The sequence below is a fragment of the Alexandromys fortis genome, unplaced genomic scaffold (genome assembly GCF_014885135.2).
Source record: "Alexandromys fortis isolate MF-2015 unplaced genomic scaffold, M_Fortis_MF-2015_v1.1 scaffold_18, whole genome shotgun sequence".
Taxonomy (NCBI): Eukaryota; Metazoa; Chordata; class Mammalia; order Rodentia; family Cricetidae; genus Alexandromys; species Alexandromys fortis.
This window is the reverse complement of record NW_026067897.1, coordinates 3,585,850-3,604,291: the sequence shown is the minus strand read 5'-3', so window position 1 is coordinate 3,604,291 and position 18,442 is coordinate 3,585,850. Positions and strand designations below refer to the sequence as shown.

The 18,442-nt window shown below is 43.7% G+C and overlaps 1 protein-coding gene across 9 annotated transcripts in view; it reads left to right on the top strand.

Annotated features, from left to right (window-relative positions):
- Runx1t1 (RUNX1 partner transcriptional co-repressor 1) overlaps window positions 1-18,442 on the top strand; it is a 159,427-nt gene that overhangs the window by 71,064 nt on the left and 69,921 nt on the right. For 4 of the 9 annotated variants that reach the window (XM_050166435.1, XM_050166408.1, XM_050166472.1 and 1 more), the window contains one exon: window positions 16,749-16,886. The exons of the other annotated variants lie outside the window; for them this stretch is intronic. In XM_050166435.1, coding sequence (XP_050022392.1) covers window positions 16,749-16,886 — 138 coding nt within the window. The remainder of the gene's footprint in view (window positions 1-16,748; window positions 16,887-18,442) is intronic. 9 annotated transcript variants of the gene reach the window in all.

The window sequence follows — 18,442 nt, the reverse complement described above, 5'->3', positions numbered from 1 at the left end:
CTAACTCTAGCGCTGGGATTCCAGGTGTGTGCCACTAGGCCCAACTCAAATTAACTTTTAAAACATCTGCAACTTCCAGCAAAAAGTTTTGATTGGTGTTTTGTTGGAAAATAAGTTAACGATAAAAGTTATAGTGTGTACAGGCTAGGGATAGAAGGTTAACAGGAGAGTGTTATTTATTTAATTTTAGAAAGTTTAATGTAAGAAACTATTTTCAGGATGACCGTTACGTTTAGGTGCTGGGGGTTCTCAACAGCGGAATCGGGATCCCCTCAGGAGCCGCTGGAAACCTGTTTAATTGTACAAGAATTAAAAGTTTAATTGTACAAGTATTAAAAGTAGTTGATTTTTGTCACAATCACACTTTGGAACTCTTCTTGTTCCAGATGTGAAGAAGGATTTGGGCAGAGATGAATGGAGGTGAGATAGCAGCACAGTGCCTACATAGATTTTAAAGTCACATCTGTATGGACCGAGGAAGGGTCATTATGGTAGCAGAAGTGGAACTGATGGGCTATTGGGATGAGTTGGACGGAGGGGGATGATAGAGTCAAGAAGGCATTGGATGATTGTGGCCTGAAGCTTAGTCAGCTGGTTGGAAAATACTACAAAACCCATAAATGAGGCAGCAGATTCCCAATGGAGCAGTGGGCTTTGGGTCTAAATTAGCCTGTCAGTGCTATCCAGATAGATGTGTTAAAGCAAACAATGAGATTACTGGGTCCAGCCCTTGGGAGAGTTCGTCTCAGGCAGAACTTATTGCAGGAGGTGTGAACACCTGTGTCAGGAGAAAAGTCAGTTGAGAAGGCAAAAAGAGGCCTTTTGAATATCCCAGTTCATCGAGCTCCCGCTGGAGGAAAGGCATACGAAGTGGGCAACAGATCAAAGGAAGCCAAGACATTAAGATAAACACTGAAGACAGCTGCTGAGTTAACAAGACAATGATGTAAAATTATTTCACAGACAGCCATCCTAATCTATGGGATAAACATAAATATGTAGATGATGGTGTAACAACGTGACCATTTAGCAAGACAGCGTGAGCCCCGTTGAGGCCTTTGGCCAGGTTAGCAGCACCAGGATTTTATTCTCCCTCGTTGAGCAAGGCTCAGGTCCAGTAAACATAAGCAGTTGGTTCCCTTTCCTGACAGTCCTGTCAATGTTTTACCAGTGGTGTATGTGGTTGGCAGGCTGATGACATGGCCAGTGGGGTCTACTGCTGGATAAGGCCATCATGGCTCTCCTCTACCAGCAGCCCTCTGTGAAAGCACCCAGCAGGGAAATGTCCTGGTCAGTTTGAGATTTTTTTTTTTCTCTGTCCTCAACCAACATGTGCGTTGTCTTCAGGATTTAGGGTCTTCCCATGGAGTTAATGGTGGGCAGCCAGGAGAAGTGACAATCGATTGGCAATCAACAAAAACTAAGAAAGAAGACGTTGGTGGTCACTGGTGTCATAGATCAAGTGGACCTAACATACATCTACAGGACATTCCACCCGAACAACAAAGAGTACACATTCTTCTCAACAGCCCATGGAACTTCCTCTACAGCTGGTGACTTGTTAGGACACAAATGAAGTCTCAACAGATTAAGGAAAATTGAAAACAAACACATCCAGTATACTCTTATTACAGCGGAATAAAGCTTTAAAGCAGAGGAAATAGCAGTAATAAAAAGTATATAAATTCATGGGACAACTAAACAGCACACCATGAGTGATTGTTGTCGGGGTTTTCTGTCCTGCCAGGTTCCCGCAATCGTTTAGTCCCAAAGAAATCACACAGAGGTCTGCATTAATAAACTGGTTGGCCTAGTAGCTCAGACTTCTTATTAACTCATAACTTATATTAACCCATTATTCTTATCTGTGTTAGCCACGTGGCTCAGTACCTTATTAAGCAGGGAAGTCACATCTTGTCTCTTCTGTGGTCAGGTCGGGATTGCGGAGAAATGGGCTTCCTTCTTCCCAGTATTCTCCTGTTCTCATTGACCCGCCTCTACTTCCTGTCTTGTTGTCTTGCCTATACTTCCTGTCTTGCTACTGACCAGTCAGCATTTATTTAAAATATAATTGACAGAATACATTTGTCCCACACCAAGTGATTAGGACTCATTGCAGAAATAAAGAAGGAAATAAAATCCTACAATTAAAATGAAAACACAGCTTACCAAGTTCTCTAAGGTTTTTGTTTTGGTTGTTGGTTTACTGTGGTGACCGTGACACATATTAGCATGTGTTCTGCCACTGAAGCTATGCCCAGCTTGTAATATTTTGAGATCATAATATCTTTATGTAATTCAGGCTGATCTTGAGCTTGAGAGGCTCCAACCTGTGCCTCCATAACTCAGGGAGCACGAGTGTATACCGTCAGGCTTACTTCAATCTATCATTTTATTGGGATGATCTGGAGGGAATGATATTGGCTGAAACCAATGAAGTATAAGTAAAACAAATTAAAGAGGTTTTCAACAGCTGCTCTTTTGTTGTTTCTCTTATTAAAAGGAATAGCAAATTCCATGATTTTGGTCTCCATTTGTGTTGGTATTACTAGAGATTTGTATTTTAAGTGGATATTTGAGTTTCTGCACATATGTTTGTACACCGCATGTGAGCTCCTTGGCCCTGGAGGACAGAAGATGGTGTCAGAATCACTCCATCTGGAGTTACAGTATTTGAGAACTGTCTGATAGGAAGCCGACAACTAACTCTGGGCTCTTTGAAAGAGCAGCAAGCGTTCTTAACCATTGAGCCATCTCTCCAGCCCCCAAATCTGGACTTTTAAATAGGAAAATCCTTGTTCATTTTTATGGCCCAGATAAATTTTGGGATTGGATTGATGTGTGGTTATAATATGATACGTACCTTGACTTGCACCACTGTTGGAGGAGAGGCACTAGAAAAACCACTAATTCTATAGTTACTGCATAATTCTGATAAGCCCATGAAGACAATGGCGATGGTAAAAGAGCATTTATAACAGTGATGGAGGAGCCATGAAGGACACCTTTGTGTGCTTGGTTTGGCCAAGAGAGAGGCCTAGAAGTCAGAGTAGTCTTTAAGTCATTAAATTACCCTTTAAATCATTAAATTGAGGGGTTAGGTGAGAAAAGGAGGAGAGAGCAGAGTCGAAATCTAGCTTCCTGCAGGTTATTTAGAGGCTTTGGGTTGTGTCCCCAGAGTGAACCGAGTGAAAGGAAAGTACGGTTGACACTTGAGCAGAGAAGTCATCAGATCCCTAGGTTAGAATGGAAAGCGTGTGTGTGTGTGTGTGTGTGTGAGAGAGAGAGAGAGAGAGAGAGAGAGAGAGAGAGAGAGAGAGAGACTTATCTGAATGTAGATTCGGAGTCTCTTTCAGGGTAATCTAAGCATATACCTCTCTCTCTCTCTCTCTCTCTCTCTCTCTCTCTCTCTCTCTCTCTCTCTCTCTCTCTCTCTCTGTGTGTGTGTGTGTGTGCGCGCGCGAGCATGCTCTCATGTGCACACAGGTCAGAAGATATTTGGTAGAGTTGGTTTTCTCTCCACCTTTACATGAATTCTAGGATCAACCTCAGATAATCAGGCTCCTTCAGCAAATGCTTGTAAGGCATCTTGCCAGCCTTGGTTTGAATGTATCTATTTATTTCATTTTTCAATTATTCCCACACTGAGAATCAGACCTTGTTGAGATAAACACCCAGGCAAATTCTTTAGAACTGAGTGTCTCCCTGGGCTGCCCAGGTTGGCTTCGAGTTCCTTCCTGGGCCCCAGGGATCCTCCACTTGGATTCTCATAACTAACAGGAACTACAGCTATGCACCTATGCTTTGGCCTCACTATTTTTAAGTGTCACCAAAGAGCAACAGCAATTAAAATGAGTGTGGGAGAAGCTGTGAGGCAGGACTGTCATTCCTGCTACAAAAGATGCTGAGGCAAGAGAGCATAGATGTCCACACAAAAGTTCCCCTTTCAAAGGGACAGCGTAGTTTATTCTGTTACCAAGTATGAGTTACTGTGGCCCGGGAACCTGAGTCAGTTTGTCCCAAACAGCATGCTCCAATGTGGTAAGAGTTTCATGAGGATTTTATAGTTACGAAACAAAAGAAAGTCTTAGGTGGTGGAAATGGCAGGAAGTTGAGTTACTGCAAAGACAAAAAAAAAAAAAGACATTATTACCTTGGCTTGTTGGAAGGCAGCAGTCTGTTATGTTCATGCGTTCAAGGTTTCAGGTGACACGTCACAAGGATATTAGGTCAGAAGCGGGTGGGAGTTGAGATAATTTGACTCCAGATTTGTGATATGCCAACTCTCAGATGAGTCAGCCTTGTGGAATCAATAACATAGGTAATCCTCTTTTCCCTGGTAGCTTTGGTTCACACAAGGGCAAGGCTAGCCTTATCACTGTGAAATACAGCAAAAATATCGGTGCATAAAGAGTATGAAGATCGGATCCCTACGTAATTATTTTCCCTGGTCTGGGATGATCTAATAGCTCTTTGTCCAAGTAGTTACTTTCTGTTAATTGGAGCATTCGGGGTTTCTCACTAAATCCCTTTAGTTTAGTTTTGGTTTTTTTGTGTTCGAGACAAAATCTTTTTGTGGTCTGCCTGGCCACGGATTTATGATGCATCAGCCTCTTCCTTTGTTTCCCAAGTGCTGATATCACAGGCATGTGCCATCCTGCCTAAGTATTTTATGCCGCCACTCAGTCAAACAGTTGCTAACGGCCTAGACGAGGAGTCCGGACTTCCCGCTCTGAATGAGGAGACCCTGCTCTGATATCGTAAACAGTGGTGAAATATGAAGCAGGTGGAGATGAAACTGAACCAACAGAAGTGGGGTAGTTGGGCCTCCATCCTCGAGATGTCCACTTTCAGAGCTTCCAGGAACTGTTTCCAAGAAATGATTACAAGAAGATCCAAGAGTTGTTGGGATGAAGGGGACAGTTGTCGATGAAAGGTGGTGCTTCCCCAAGATGTGTACTGCCTGGAATCTACCAGAATTGCCAATACCAGTGGCTTTTCTCTTCATGAACTCCCTGAGATAATATTCTAGCTAAAAGCACCATTTGGCTCTTATGGTTCCTCTTTTCTTGATCTGGAGACCATCTCTGTCTCAAAGTGAGCAAGTTGGGGTAGACTCTTTGCACCAGCTTGTATTTCTTCCTTGGAGGAGTGTGTTCTCAGCTCCTCTCCTCTCCATTTATCCATCCTTTTTCTGATCTGAGTAACCAGGGATTAGTCACACATCCGCAGATGTTTGGGCACAGCCCAGCTTTGCTTTCTTTGTCCATTCAACAGCCTGTATCGGTGCTTCTATTCCATACACTTTCATAAATGGCAAGGAAGTTGGAATTGTTAACATATATATGTGCTCATGAAGTTGCCATTCAGAAATGGGATTAAAAGTCTCCAATATAGCTGGATCATTGCTATACAATGCTCAATTGGTAGAGCGTCTGTCTAGCATTCAGGAGGCCTGGGTTCAAGCTCCAGAAATGAATGCACCTGTGAGCCCAGGACTCGGGGGGTGAAGGCAGCACAACGGAAGTCCAAGGTCATCCTTGGCTGCATACTGAGGTCTAGGCTATCATGGGTAATGTGAAACCCTGTCTCAAAGAAGGAAGAGAAATTCTTGTTGTTCCAAATGGACATGACCCAGTCGTCTTATTTTTTGAACTTAGTTTTAATAAGTAGCTCTAGTAGGGTATGACTTACCTGGCTTTCTTCTTCAGCAGCTTTCATGTTCACTGAAGGCACAGGTGCACCCTGGCTCTTCTCTGACTCTGGCCCAGCTGCTGTTACTCTGTTCCCAGGCTGTGGTAGTGGTTGTGTTGTCCTGACCATAGTTACCCTGGTGTTCACTAATGCCTTGTACTCAAGATGTTTATTCTCATGCTTGCTTCTCAGAGATTGTGACTCACTGGGTGTTATTCTAGCTCTCCTGTTTCAGACGGATACTCATGTCCATGGTAGTATTCAGGTCAACCAGCATGCACGTGAATAGGGTGACCTGAAAGCCATGGGGGATGTCTGATGTCTATCGGACAAGGCACCAATCTATGAATACAGCATGATATCATTAGGAAATTTTTTTTTCAGTAGTCTTTGGTCCTACACTTGGTCTCTAGGTTATTAAGCCTCCAAGTTCTAGAAGATTAGGCCCAGGCTAAAGGCCCACTTAATCCCACTTCCCACGTTGGCTAATTTGTTACTTCCAGAGCCGTTTTCTTTGGGTGTCTTTCCCTTTGCGAGGACGAACAAGCAAGCCTTGGAGAAAATTGTCATGCAGTGTGTACAGCCACCGCTGTGAACATGGAACATGGCTGGTGCGGTCAGGAGAAAATTTTACGTTTGATTTCATCTTAATTAAAACTTGAATTGTCACCAGAGACATTGGCTGTAGCTATTGCACTGGAACATAAAGTTCCTTGTATGTCAATAGCTCTAGATGTAACATCAACGAATGTGGTCTGCATTCCTGTGTTTTTAAGTCATCAATGAAGTAGCATTTGGCCTGCGAGAACATTAACTTTGAGGCCTGGAGTTAGCTCAGTTAAAACCTGAGTGAACCTTCAAAATCTCCATCTCCAGTTTCCACCCCTCTTTCCTTCTTGGTTTCTTTCTGTCTTCAAACATTTTTTTTTAAGATTTATGTTTATGAGTGTTCTTTCTGCGTGTACACGTTTATCCCGGAAGAGGGCGTCAGATCCCATTGTAGATGATTGTGCACCACCTTGTGGGTGCTGGGAATTGAAACCAGTGCTCTGGAAGAGCAGCCAGTACTCTTAACCACTTAGGCATCTCTGCAGCCCCTCTTGGTTTCTCTCCAATGGGAAGATCTGTAGTCCCCTCTCATTGTAAACTTGAAGTGAGATAATGCCTGCCATCACACTTTTTGGACCAGCGCTTACAGAGTTTTGCTTGTGTATTATTGATCTTCTTGTCGCTGTGGCAAAATACATGACAAATTCCACTGAGAGAAGTGTTTATTTTGTTCCAGATTTTGAGGGTACAATCCATTTTGGCAGGGACTGTACGGTAGCAGGAGTTTGAGACATCTGGTGACATTGCCTTTGGTCAGAAAACCATGACTGTGTGTGCTCAACTTACTTTCTCCTTTTCTTTCAGCCCAGGACTCCAGCCCACGGAATAACGTTACCCATATTTAGGGTGAGTTTTCCCAGGATAACACAATCTAGAAAATCCCACAGCCATACCCTGAGATTTGTCACCTGTGTGACTCTGGATTCTAAATAGACAGTTTTAATCAGAGCTTGTTCTTAGTTGTAAGAATAAAATGTGCTCATTTGGAACAGAGAAACGGTGTATTTTTGGGCTCATGAATGCTTCCCCCCCAATGTTTAGTGTGTCTGTGTGTGACAATACTACTAGCAAAACAGGAGCTTTGGAGCTTGTGTGGGACATATGTGAACAGGCTGAATTATTAAAATATTTCTTGGCTGCAGCTCCCCTCTAATGGCTAGAAGACACTGCCTGGCAACAGGCATCCTGGTCCTCGGGCTCTTACTCTTAACCCCTTTGCAGCAACTTTCCATGGTAATACGGATAAAAAGGGAAGAGTTTGAAACATTACTTTATAAGATTATTTGAACACACACACATATGTATTTAAATACATAAAATTAAACATGTGTATTAAATACATAAATAAATATAACTAAATATATATTTAAATGAGTTATGACATATGGGGTGATAATGCACCCCTCCTCCCCAGGAGCCAGAGACTACCAAAACTGCAGGGTCAGGCATAGGAAACTTCCCTACAAGCTGTTGGTTGAAGGAGTCAGGAGATTCCCCAAACAATAATAGGTGCTTCCATTGCCCATGGTTGCCTACCAGAGTGAAGGTAAGACTCTGTTGCTGAAAACACCTCCTACTTCTGACCACACCAGAACAGTGAAACCGGAGCTGCCCTGGACGTCTTCCGCCCGAGGGCTAGCTCTCGTAGAGTCACAAGTTACTGTGCAGGCTGCCAAGGGAGACAAGCAATGAACTGTTCTACACTGCCATAAAACCTAGAGCCAACACATTGACCATCCCAGCAAGACATCTTTATTTGAGCAATAGTAGTGTTCGCTGTCTAATTAGACACTCAGCAGGAGGGAATCCATGCCTGGTTCTGTGAACCTAGCCAGCTGCCTGTTGCTGGAGAGGTCATAGACCCTGGAGCAGAGCCTACTGCCGTCATTTTCCTAAACCAATATAGTCTCTAACTGCATTCCAAAGCTTCGTCTTTCTACCTCCAGGTAAGTGGAGCGCTCACCCTTCATCAGGTAGAGACCACCAATCACCAAGATTCACTACTGGTCAGAATGCAGAGAAGTGACCATGGGGTTCTCAGCCACAACTGATACATGGGGCTTTATTTTATTTTATTTTCTTAAAAGATGATCTCTGGTTTTGAGCTCTCATGTGGTTGAGGAGGGATTTGAACTTCTGACTCTTCTTTCTCCTCTGGAGTGCTGAGCTTCTAGCCATTCCTCCCCACACCCACTTTGTCCAGTGACTGAGTCTGTCCCCAGCCCTCTCTACTACTTCTCTCTCCTCCTCTTGTTCCTTCTCCCTCCTCCTCCTTTCCTGTACCTCCTCCTCTCCCCATATCTCCTCCCCATCATCTTTTTTGTTGCTTTTTTCATTTGTTTCTTTAGAGATAAGATTTCATGAATTTTTGCTCTTTCCTCCCCCACCTTCCCTAAACCAGGCCTGATTTATACAGAACTGGACCAAATCCAGGACTTTATGTATGCTAGGCAAGCAGTGTGCCATTTGTGATCCCAGTACCTGAGAGCCCCAGGCAGAAGAATCAACAGGACCTGGAGACCAGCTGGAGCTATCTAATGGGGATGGACACACACACACACACACACACACACACACACACACACGTACACTTTCATACCTTAGCTGTCAAAGAAAGTGGATATTTTGAGGGAGAATTGTGCAGTGGATCAATTGCTTTATAACCAGGCCACTGCTGAAAATTTTGTGATAAGGACTGAGAAGGTATCTGAAGAGATGCAGTTGATAATCATTTTAAGGGTGTGTGGGCGCACAGTGGATATTCTGGAGGGCCTAGAAGTGTCTGCGAATGGAGGAAGGCTGTGCATCCTCACCAGTTTCAAAGTCGTTGTGGTTCCATGTCAGATGTGCGTCTTCTGGATGGAGTCCCGTGCGGGTGACGGAAACCATGGAATAGCAGCACTCCCAGAGGACTCTGGCTCAATGCAGCCTGACAGGATCAGGGCTCTGGTGAAGACTGTAGAATGTGAAGAGGCGGTGCTCTGGGTAGCACCACCCCCAACCCCTCTCAAGGGTCAGGACTGTTTCCTCCTTCCTTGTTTAAGAGGAAGGGTGTTATCTTAATCTTATACTCATCCTTGACCTACTGCCTTGTTCACAACTAGAGCTCAACACCCACCTTGAAAGGCAGGTTGGGTAGAGAATTAGTGGGAAACAAGGGGCAGCTGCCCCATGGAACTGCGAGGGAAGGATTGGCACTTGAGTAAACTCAGGGGACCCCAGCATAGGACAAGGAGTTTGGATCTGGGGCTCTGGTGTGTTTGTGACTGGGCAAACCAAAGGAATATTTGGTTTGTCGTGGAAACTGTGGAACCCTCCTTCAGGTAATTGCTTGTTAGTTGTTAGTTACTCTCTGAGACAGAGTCTAAGTGACTCAGGCCAGCCTTCAACAGCTAACAGGCTTCCTCTTCCTTGTAAAGGCTGGAATTACAGGGGTATTTCACCATGCCCAGCAAAGTATTATGTTTTTATTTTAATATGTTAGGTAGGTGTGTGTGTGTGTGTGTGTGTGTGTGTGTGTGTGTGTGTGTGTGTAGGAGGGAGACAATAACAGACTCTCTTATTATATATAGCCCAGTCTAGTCTTGGATTTATCATCCTCCTGCCTCAGGCTTCTGAATGCCGGAACTACAGACAAATATCATTTTGTCCAGTTCTATGAGGTCATAAGGTCAGAGAAAAGATGAGATCCATTCATGTTTCAGAAATATTTATGGCACCTGTTTTCTTAGTTTGTTCATGTTGCTATAGCAAGTGATACCTTAGAGCGGTAATTTATAAAAATGGGAATTGGTTCCTCCCAGGGCTGGAGCATGGAGGTGATGGCCCTGTCTGTATTTGCAGTGTGGCGCTCATTGCTGGGCTTGTCTGTCCTCACATGGTGGACCAAGAAGACTGCAGTCATTTCTTCAACCTCCCCTGATGCTGTCTTGGCTCTTTCTTAATATCTGCCACACAGGATGGAAAAATGCCTTTGTGGGCACTGGGCACACATCTGCCTCCTAACTGTGCTCCATCCACCACCCATTTTTATTATTATGTTTTTTTTTTTTTTTTCGAGACAGGGTTTCTCTGTGTAACAGTCATGGCTATCCTGGAACTTGCTCTGTAGACCAGGCTGGCCTCAGCAAACTCACTGAGATTTGCTTGCCTCTGCCTCCCGAGTACTGGGAATAAAGGTGTGTGCCACCTCCAGGCCCCTGTTTTTAGTATTTTGAGAGATGGTCTCCTTACACTGTCTAGGCTGACTATAATTTGTAATCCTTCTGCCTTAGCTTCCCTATGGACTGGGATGAGAGCCAGCATATCTGTCTCCTCAATGCTTTTATAATGAAGGCAGAGCCTTCATCACCTAAGCACTTCCTAAAGCCCCCACCTCATAATGTGACATCACTGGCAACACGTGAAATTTGGGCTGCACAGAGATGCATGTCTATCCTCTCGATATTCTTCAAAGCTGAGGCAGAAGCTTGAGTTTGAAGCCAGGCTGAGATAATATAATGAAACCTTGTCTCAAAAATAAAATAAAACCCCAAATGAGTTTGGGGTGACATTTAGACATGGTGCATGTATGACGAAAGGCGAAATGGACCCACACTTATGTTATAGTATGGAAAACTGGTGACTAAGTTGAACTTAATTTCAGATCTTCATAATCTTACAATATTGTGGATGTCCCCCAACTTGGGTTGTCTTTGAACATTTAATCACTTGACCTCTTTACTGGGCTGGTGATGTGTGGGCTGCTAAACCACAGCAGCAACTGGTAGCTGTCATCCACGTTATGGGGACATTGCCCAGGGCACGGTGCTACCCAGCTGTGTATTGCGTGGGCAGGCTAGAGGCTCTATATCTCCTCACCCATCCCCTCCCTCTGCTCTCTCGCCATTGGTTTGTTTTAAAGATAGAGTCTCACTTCTAGCAAGAAGCTCACAGTGTTCTTCCTGCCTCAATCTCGGGGCTGCTGGGCTTACAGGTGTACGACTCTATGCTTGGCCTTAAATATGTTTCTGAGCAGGCACAGTGGCGCACACTTCTTCTCCCAGCCCGCATCCTCTAGGCAGAGATGGGAGGATGGAGAGTAAAGATCACCTTCAGTTGCTTAGTGGGTTGAAGGTAGGCCTGAAGTACAAGAGACACTGTGTTAAAAAAAAAACAAACAAAAGCTGCATTTCTCTGAAACTGCATTTGATTCATTTATTTGTGTGTGTGTGTGTGTGTGTGTGTGTGTGTGCATGTGTGTATGTGTGTGTGCAAATGCCATGGTGCTTGGGGAGGTCAGAGGACAATTTACAGAAATCAATCTCTCGTTCTATCATATGGCTCAGAGACCCAGCTCAGGCCACCTGGCTTGGTGGGAAGCATTTTTACCCACTTATGGGCATCGCCAATGCCTCTCTTACTTAAGATATTGTCAATGAGCTATTGAAGCATAATCTCAGAAAAAAAAAAGCCCCAAATCATCTGTCCGCTATTGTTACTCCATCCCTGTGTGCTATTGATGGCGGGTATGACACTAACTGAATCTTTGAACTGTCTCTAGTACAGGAAGTTATGTGTGTCAATACAGGAAGTTATGTGTGTCAATACAGGAAGTTATGTGTGTTTATTTTATTTTGCTAAGACAGGGTCTTCCTGTGGCTCTTGCTGCCTGGACCTCGCTCTGTAGACCAGGCTAGCCTAACTCACAGAGATCTATCTGCCTCTGCTTCTCAAGTTTTAGAATTAAAGGCATGTGCCACCACACCCGGCCTACACCTGCTTATTAAATGCATGACTAAGAGATAATTCAAACGAGAAAGTTGTCCATAGTGACTGCTGTTTCCATGAGTTGGTGTGTGTGTTAATACATACATATTTTATTGTGGAGAGAGATGGATGAATCATGACAGAGAAGCAAAAGCTGTGTGATGGTGGTTGGTGCATGGGCAGTTAAGGAAAAGTGTAATATGAGATCTCACGGGCAGGGAAGAATGGCAGATAAGGGCAGGGCATTCTAGGTGAGGGAAGCGACAAAGAAAGACCCCAAACAAACAAAAGTCCTCCACAAAACCCAGGAGTAGCAATAGCCATCTCCTGTATTGACAGATCCTCAGACTTGATGGATTTGCAAGATCTATATAGAAAAGTGCAGGATGGTATTGGTGTCCTACACGTGTAGGGATATGCTAGGGTTTTAAACACATGATCTCATTTTTTTCCATCTCACTTTTCTAAGAGCAACATGGAATAGCATTCCCATTTTTATTATGCAGAATTAAGGCTCTGGAGGGGCGCTTACCATTAATGGTCAAAAGAGTCACCTTCACGTTGATCCTCTCCAGCATGGCTTATAACCAAGGCTAGTGTAGAATTCCTGTCTTCTGTAACTTTAGACCACACTTTCAACTGTAAATGAGACAAGCGCTAAGTCAGATTATGTTCTACCTTTACTATAAGAAAGAAAGAAAGAAAGAAAGAAAGAAAGAAAGAAAGAAAGAAAGAAAGAAGAAGGAAAGAAGGAAGGAAGGAAGGAAAGAAAGAACAGAAAGAGAAAACATTGCCTCTAGAGGGCCCTGGCAGTGCATGCCATATTGAAATGGTATCAGTAATACATTTTTATGCGCTGTAAGTTTTTCCGTGCTCCACCATCTTTGGTCCATATGTGCTGGGGGTTGGCCAAGCGGGAAGACTGTCGTGTCTAGAAGTTGCGGGAGTCCTTACCGGAGAGGCCACGTCTACTCTTGTTTATTTTACCCATCTCCCTTCCATGCCCGAACAGTTTTCTTTTTCAATCTCTTACTTCCCACTTTCCCCCTCTCTCCTTCTCTCCTCCCCTCCCCGTGTCATTTTGTGTCACTCTTTCAGTAGGAATCACAAATCATCCTCCAGCAACTGTAAACCAGGAAGGATTTACCAGGAAAATATAATCCTCATTCGCTTAAAACAACGGCACGCGGTGCGGTGTCGCCTCATGTTGGTTTAACCGTATCCTGTAATTTGAAGTGGGGTAAGATGCTTCTCTGGTTAAGTCACTGCTCTGGTGCTGGTTGCTATAAGGGTTTCAAGAATATAGATTTCAAAAACACTGAAAGAGTAATTCCAAACAAATGCAGCCACGCTCTGCATACTTGAAACATATTGTCTGAATTTATCTTAAATCTCCGTGTTCCAGAATGTTTCTGTGTGCATGGGTTCGGCCTGGCCGGTGGTTTCTTCATCCATCTCTACCCTGGGTGGGTTGTGTGGAGCAGAACAGAATGGCTTCCATATGGTCCCACTTTGTTGTCGTTTGTAGGGCCTCTGGGTTGGAACCATTTGATCAGAGAAGTCCACCGTCACAGGAATTTGGCTAATGTCAAACCCGAAATATATCCATGTGCACATATATCTGGTCGGAATGAATCTATTCCTGTTTGAACTAGCGGCATTCTTCCGTGCGTTAATTGGTAGTTCTTCTTCCTAAAGTATTGATGAAATTGAGTGTGTGGTTCAAGGCTGATGTTGACAATTGTTCCCAGTTAAAGCCATGAGGGGATCTGTCATCTTTCCAGAAATGGACAGAGATCGCGATACAAAGATTGCCTTGTGCAGAAATCTAAATCTTAAGTTTGAAGAGGAAGCTCGCTGTGTGCTTTATACTGTATCTCCTTTTTCCTTGGTAGAAGTACTTAAAAGTACAGAGGAGTGGTTGAGCCATATCAGTTTAGGTATTGCTATCTGAGGTGGGCTGAGGAGGTCATCAGTTAGGGGTAAGCAAATCTTCCCAGGGCATCTCTCCCTTTGGGGCCTTCCTTCTTGTTTCTGTTCTTTCCCAGCTTCTTCCTTTTCCTTCTATTGTTTTTCCCCCACTTCCTCCCATATCCCCTTCCCCCTCTGCTCTTCCTCTCTCTGTCTGTGAAACCACGTGCTCCAAGTCTGTGTATCTGGCCTGTCTTCCCTCCTGGTTCCCTGTGAGTGTTAGCCGAATGAAAGCCAGATGGACCAGCAGTTCCCACTGTTATCTCCCAGCAGACTCTGGCAAGCCTCCTCCTCTCCCTCCTTTCTTGGCATGACAGGACTATTTGCCTTTATTTAGGGAGACTGTGTTCGCTGCTGTACCTCTTCCCTCCGCTGCAGCACAAGCGGAGAGCTATTCATTCTGTTCTTGCCAAGGTTGGTTGAGGAGAGTGGAGTGTGTGGTGGGTTTATTAGGGAGCCTGCCTAACTTATTTATTTTTCTAAAATAAGTGATTACGGTGCTGGCTGTTAAGGACTCTGGGTAGCAGTATGAAGACTTTTTTTTTTTCCACAGTAAGGTAAAGTCAAGCAAGTTGTGCTTGTGTCCCTCCTGACATTTCCCTGGGGACACTTCTCTTGCCCTAGAGTGACTCAGGGTTGAGCCAGTGGAAGAGAGGGAGGAACAGCGCCAGACACTGCTGGCTCTGTCATGAGGCAAAATGCACTTATTACATTGATGTTGATTTTATTACATCATCCCTAATATCGTATCAACATCAGTTCAACTTTTAAAATGCTCTATTATATTGCTTCCCCACAGCCTATGATTTTTTTTTTTTTTTGACAGGGTCTTAGTAATTCTCAGGAGTTTAGGCCTCTGTGTAGGACAGGACAACCTCCAATTTCAATTACTTCTCCTGCCTCTGCCTCTCAAGTGCTGGGATTCCTGGCCTGTGCCTCTCAACTTTGGTAGGAAATTGCTTTTGTTTGTTTGAGCTGTAATCTTAGGTGTTTCAAGGTGCCCTTGAACTCCTGATCCCCCTTGCCTTCACCTCCCACCTGCAGGGATTACAAACCTGTGCCTTGAAATCTGCCATAACACGTTGCTTTGAAGAAAGATGAACTAAGTTTGGGGGTTTTTTGTTTGTTTATTTGTTTGTTTGTTTTAGACAGGGTTTCTCTGTACAATAGCCCTAGCTATCCGGGAACTAGACAGGCTGACTTGGAATTCAGAGATCTGCCTGCCTCTGCCTCCCGAGTGCTTCGGTTTGGGATTTTAAAAGTAGTGATCTGCGGGTTTACATTTTCATTTAATAATTGACTTTAAAATACTCATTTATTTTAATTTTACATGTATGTGTGTGTGTGTACCTCATGTATGTACATGTACCATGTGTGTACAATCCCTAGGAATACAGATAGGGGGCACTGGATCCTTTGGAACTGGCGTTACAGATGATTGTGAGCCACCATGTAGGTGCTGGGAACTGGATCCAATAAGTCCCCTTAACCACTGAGCCATCTCACCAGCTCTCTTAATATTTGACTTTTAAGTAAATTGAGAGTTACTTGTTATAATTTTCCTAATAATTTAAAAACCCTGCTCTCAATAGTGTATAATTTTACTCTTTGGAAAGAGGACAAGTGCAAAATTTTGTGTCTAAAGTTGTAGAAATTCCTCAAAAACGTTTTTTGAAGTATCTGTCATGTGTTTGTATAAAATTGGATCCGAAGAAACAAACAAGAAACCATTTCATTTTTAGCGAGAACTCTATTGCCTTGAAAATTATATTAGAAATAGGTGGAAATGGCAAGGGAAAAATATACTTAGAAGCCCCACGTCCACACTGCCACCCATTCTTAGGGGCCTGAAGCAGGAGGATGATGCAGGTTTGAGGCCAGGCTGGCCTACATGGAGAGTTCCCAGGTCAGCCTAGACTAGAGTGAAACCCTGTATCAAACAGCTAGTATACATGGGCAAGAGGGGGAGTATACTTGTGTGAGAACAACTTGGGCTTATAAGTGGCCACCATTGGGTATTCAGGTTTGTCCAAGGCCCCTCTTTTGATGTTTATCAGCTTTTCTTGGGGGCTTCATATACTAACGTTATTAAGTGGAGTGCTGGTCTCAAGCATGTAGCAGGACATAAATTCACACATTCTATATAAAGAACAGCTCAACTTCGCTGCGTACAGAGCATTTCTGTGTTTTTAATGTAGGGCAGATAAAACTGAAGATCCGGGAAACATAGCTTGTTTCATTTAATCGACCAGAAAACCAAGCGAGGCAGGGTAGGAGGTGTTGCAGGAATGCACTGTGAAGGGCCTGCTCCTGCGGGGGCCTGACTGCTTCTCTGACACTCGGTAGCTGTTGCTCCTGAGCTGTCAGGAGGGGTTCATTACGTCCGTCTCCCTCATCTGTTTTCTGCTCCTCGCTAATGTTGGCTTCGGCTCTGAGTGAAGTTGTGCTGGTGCATATAACACCAGGAAGGTAGCATCTGCCGAGCCAGAAATAACAATAGGGTATTATATAGCCTGGTTACAAATGAGGTCCCGCCATCTGTGCTACACCTTCTCAAGTGGGACTTGGATGGGGAAAAATTCTGCCTTAAACTTTCATAGATAAGTGTGTTTTACTGATAGACGATGCTGAATTTCTTGTGTCCGTGTGCCTCTGCGAAAGACAGTCCCCGCTTGCGAGTGGGGAGGTTAAGGGGTGAAATAACGTGTTTCTGGTGGCATTCCCAGATCGGACTGAGAAGCACTCCACAATGCCAGACTCACCTGTGGATGTGAAGACACAATCTCGGCTGACCCCTCCAGCGATGCCGCCTCCCCCAACGACTCAAGGAGCACCAAGAACCAGCTCGTTTACCCCGACCACGTGTAAGTACTCAGCTTGTGAACCGAAGTTTTCAGTTTTGAAGGTTCAATTGAAAGTTTTCTGCACGTAGAAAACAATCAAGGAAAAAATAAAATCCCGTATCAATGCTTTATGCAGAATCGAGTGCAGTTGAAAGTGTGCCAGTAGGTAATGGCTATTGAACCCAAACAAAAGGGTCATGTTTTAGGTGTAATTGGCACAACTGTGCATATTTGCCTGCCTTTATATTATTTCTTTAACATTATAATCTGCGACGATTTGAGCAAATGAATAATATTACATTTGTTCTCGTGTTCTGGTTAGGCCTATGATTTTTAATTCATGTTAATGTAGAGCTAGCTCTTTATTTTGGTTGTTCAGTTTCACTTAGAACACAAAAAAATATGCTATAATTATTTCTAGTTACTTCTACCTTGCTTTCTTTATGTCAAATAGCTAGAAATAATGTTAAAATAAAAAGAGCTCACATTCTGAAACCTTAAAAGGGCCATTGCTTGGTGCAACAGTTACCTATAGAAACTTCCTGAATTCAACAGCATGATTTTTGTCACGAACCTGCCGGGCTTTTATCCAAACCTATTCCATTTGTATTCAGCTCAGGTCCTGTTCTATGAGTCGAGTCATTGGGGTGTCCTTCCTCCTGCAGCATTCCAGAAAGGGACAGTAAATTCTGACTCTGACCACCAACTAAGTTCCCCATTTTAACGGAGGTACTCGGTAGGATGGATTTAATCAGTCCCATGGTTCTGGTTAAAAGTGACATCAAGGCTTTGTGAGGCTAAGCAGTGTTTATTTGTTCTCCATGATACTATTAATGGACCATGTGCCATGAAATCATATAAATGAAAAATATCTAATAGGCAAAAATAAATCCATGAGTCTCTAAAGATACATGTCCCAAGCCTTCCTGCAGGACCCCGCTGCCCTTCAAAGGAGCCTTCCAAATGTGTACGGGGCAGAAGGTTGTGACCTTGTCATCCAATGGTTTGTTATCCAAAGTCATGGTGACCCTGTCTGTCTCCTCTGACAAGGCCTGATGAGCTAGCGTTGATAGGTAACTTTGTTCCTCGTTGAGATTAAAGAACATTTAATACTCTGTTCTGCTTTTGCTTTTGAGAAAGGGTCTCCTGTGTAGCCCATGCTGCCCTCAGGCTTGCTATATTATAGTCAAAGGTGACATTGAACTTTTTATCCTCTTGCCTAATCTCCCAAGTGCTGGGATACCAGGAATATGACACAGCACACGCACACCTCCTCTTCCATGCTCACTCTTACATACCGTCATCTTGATGTTCAAATATGTTCAAGTAAGGCCATCATCTTGATGTTCAAACAAGTTGTTCAGGAAGGAATTTAGTAAATTAACTACTGATCCATGCGTTGGGTTAGTTTGAGTTGTCCCCTTTCCCATCCTTAAAATAGCTCCTTAGTAAATCCCAACCCATCCTGTCTTCCTATGTAAAACGTAACATTTCCCCCTAAATAAATGGTTAAGAAATAGGAGGGAAAGAAAATAGCCGTCTAATTGGGTGGTATAAGGTTAAAACTTGAAAGTCCT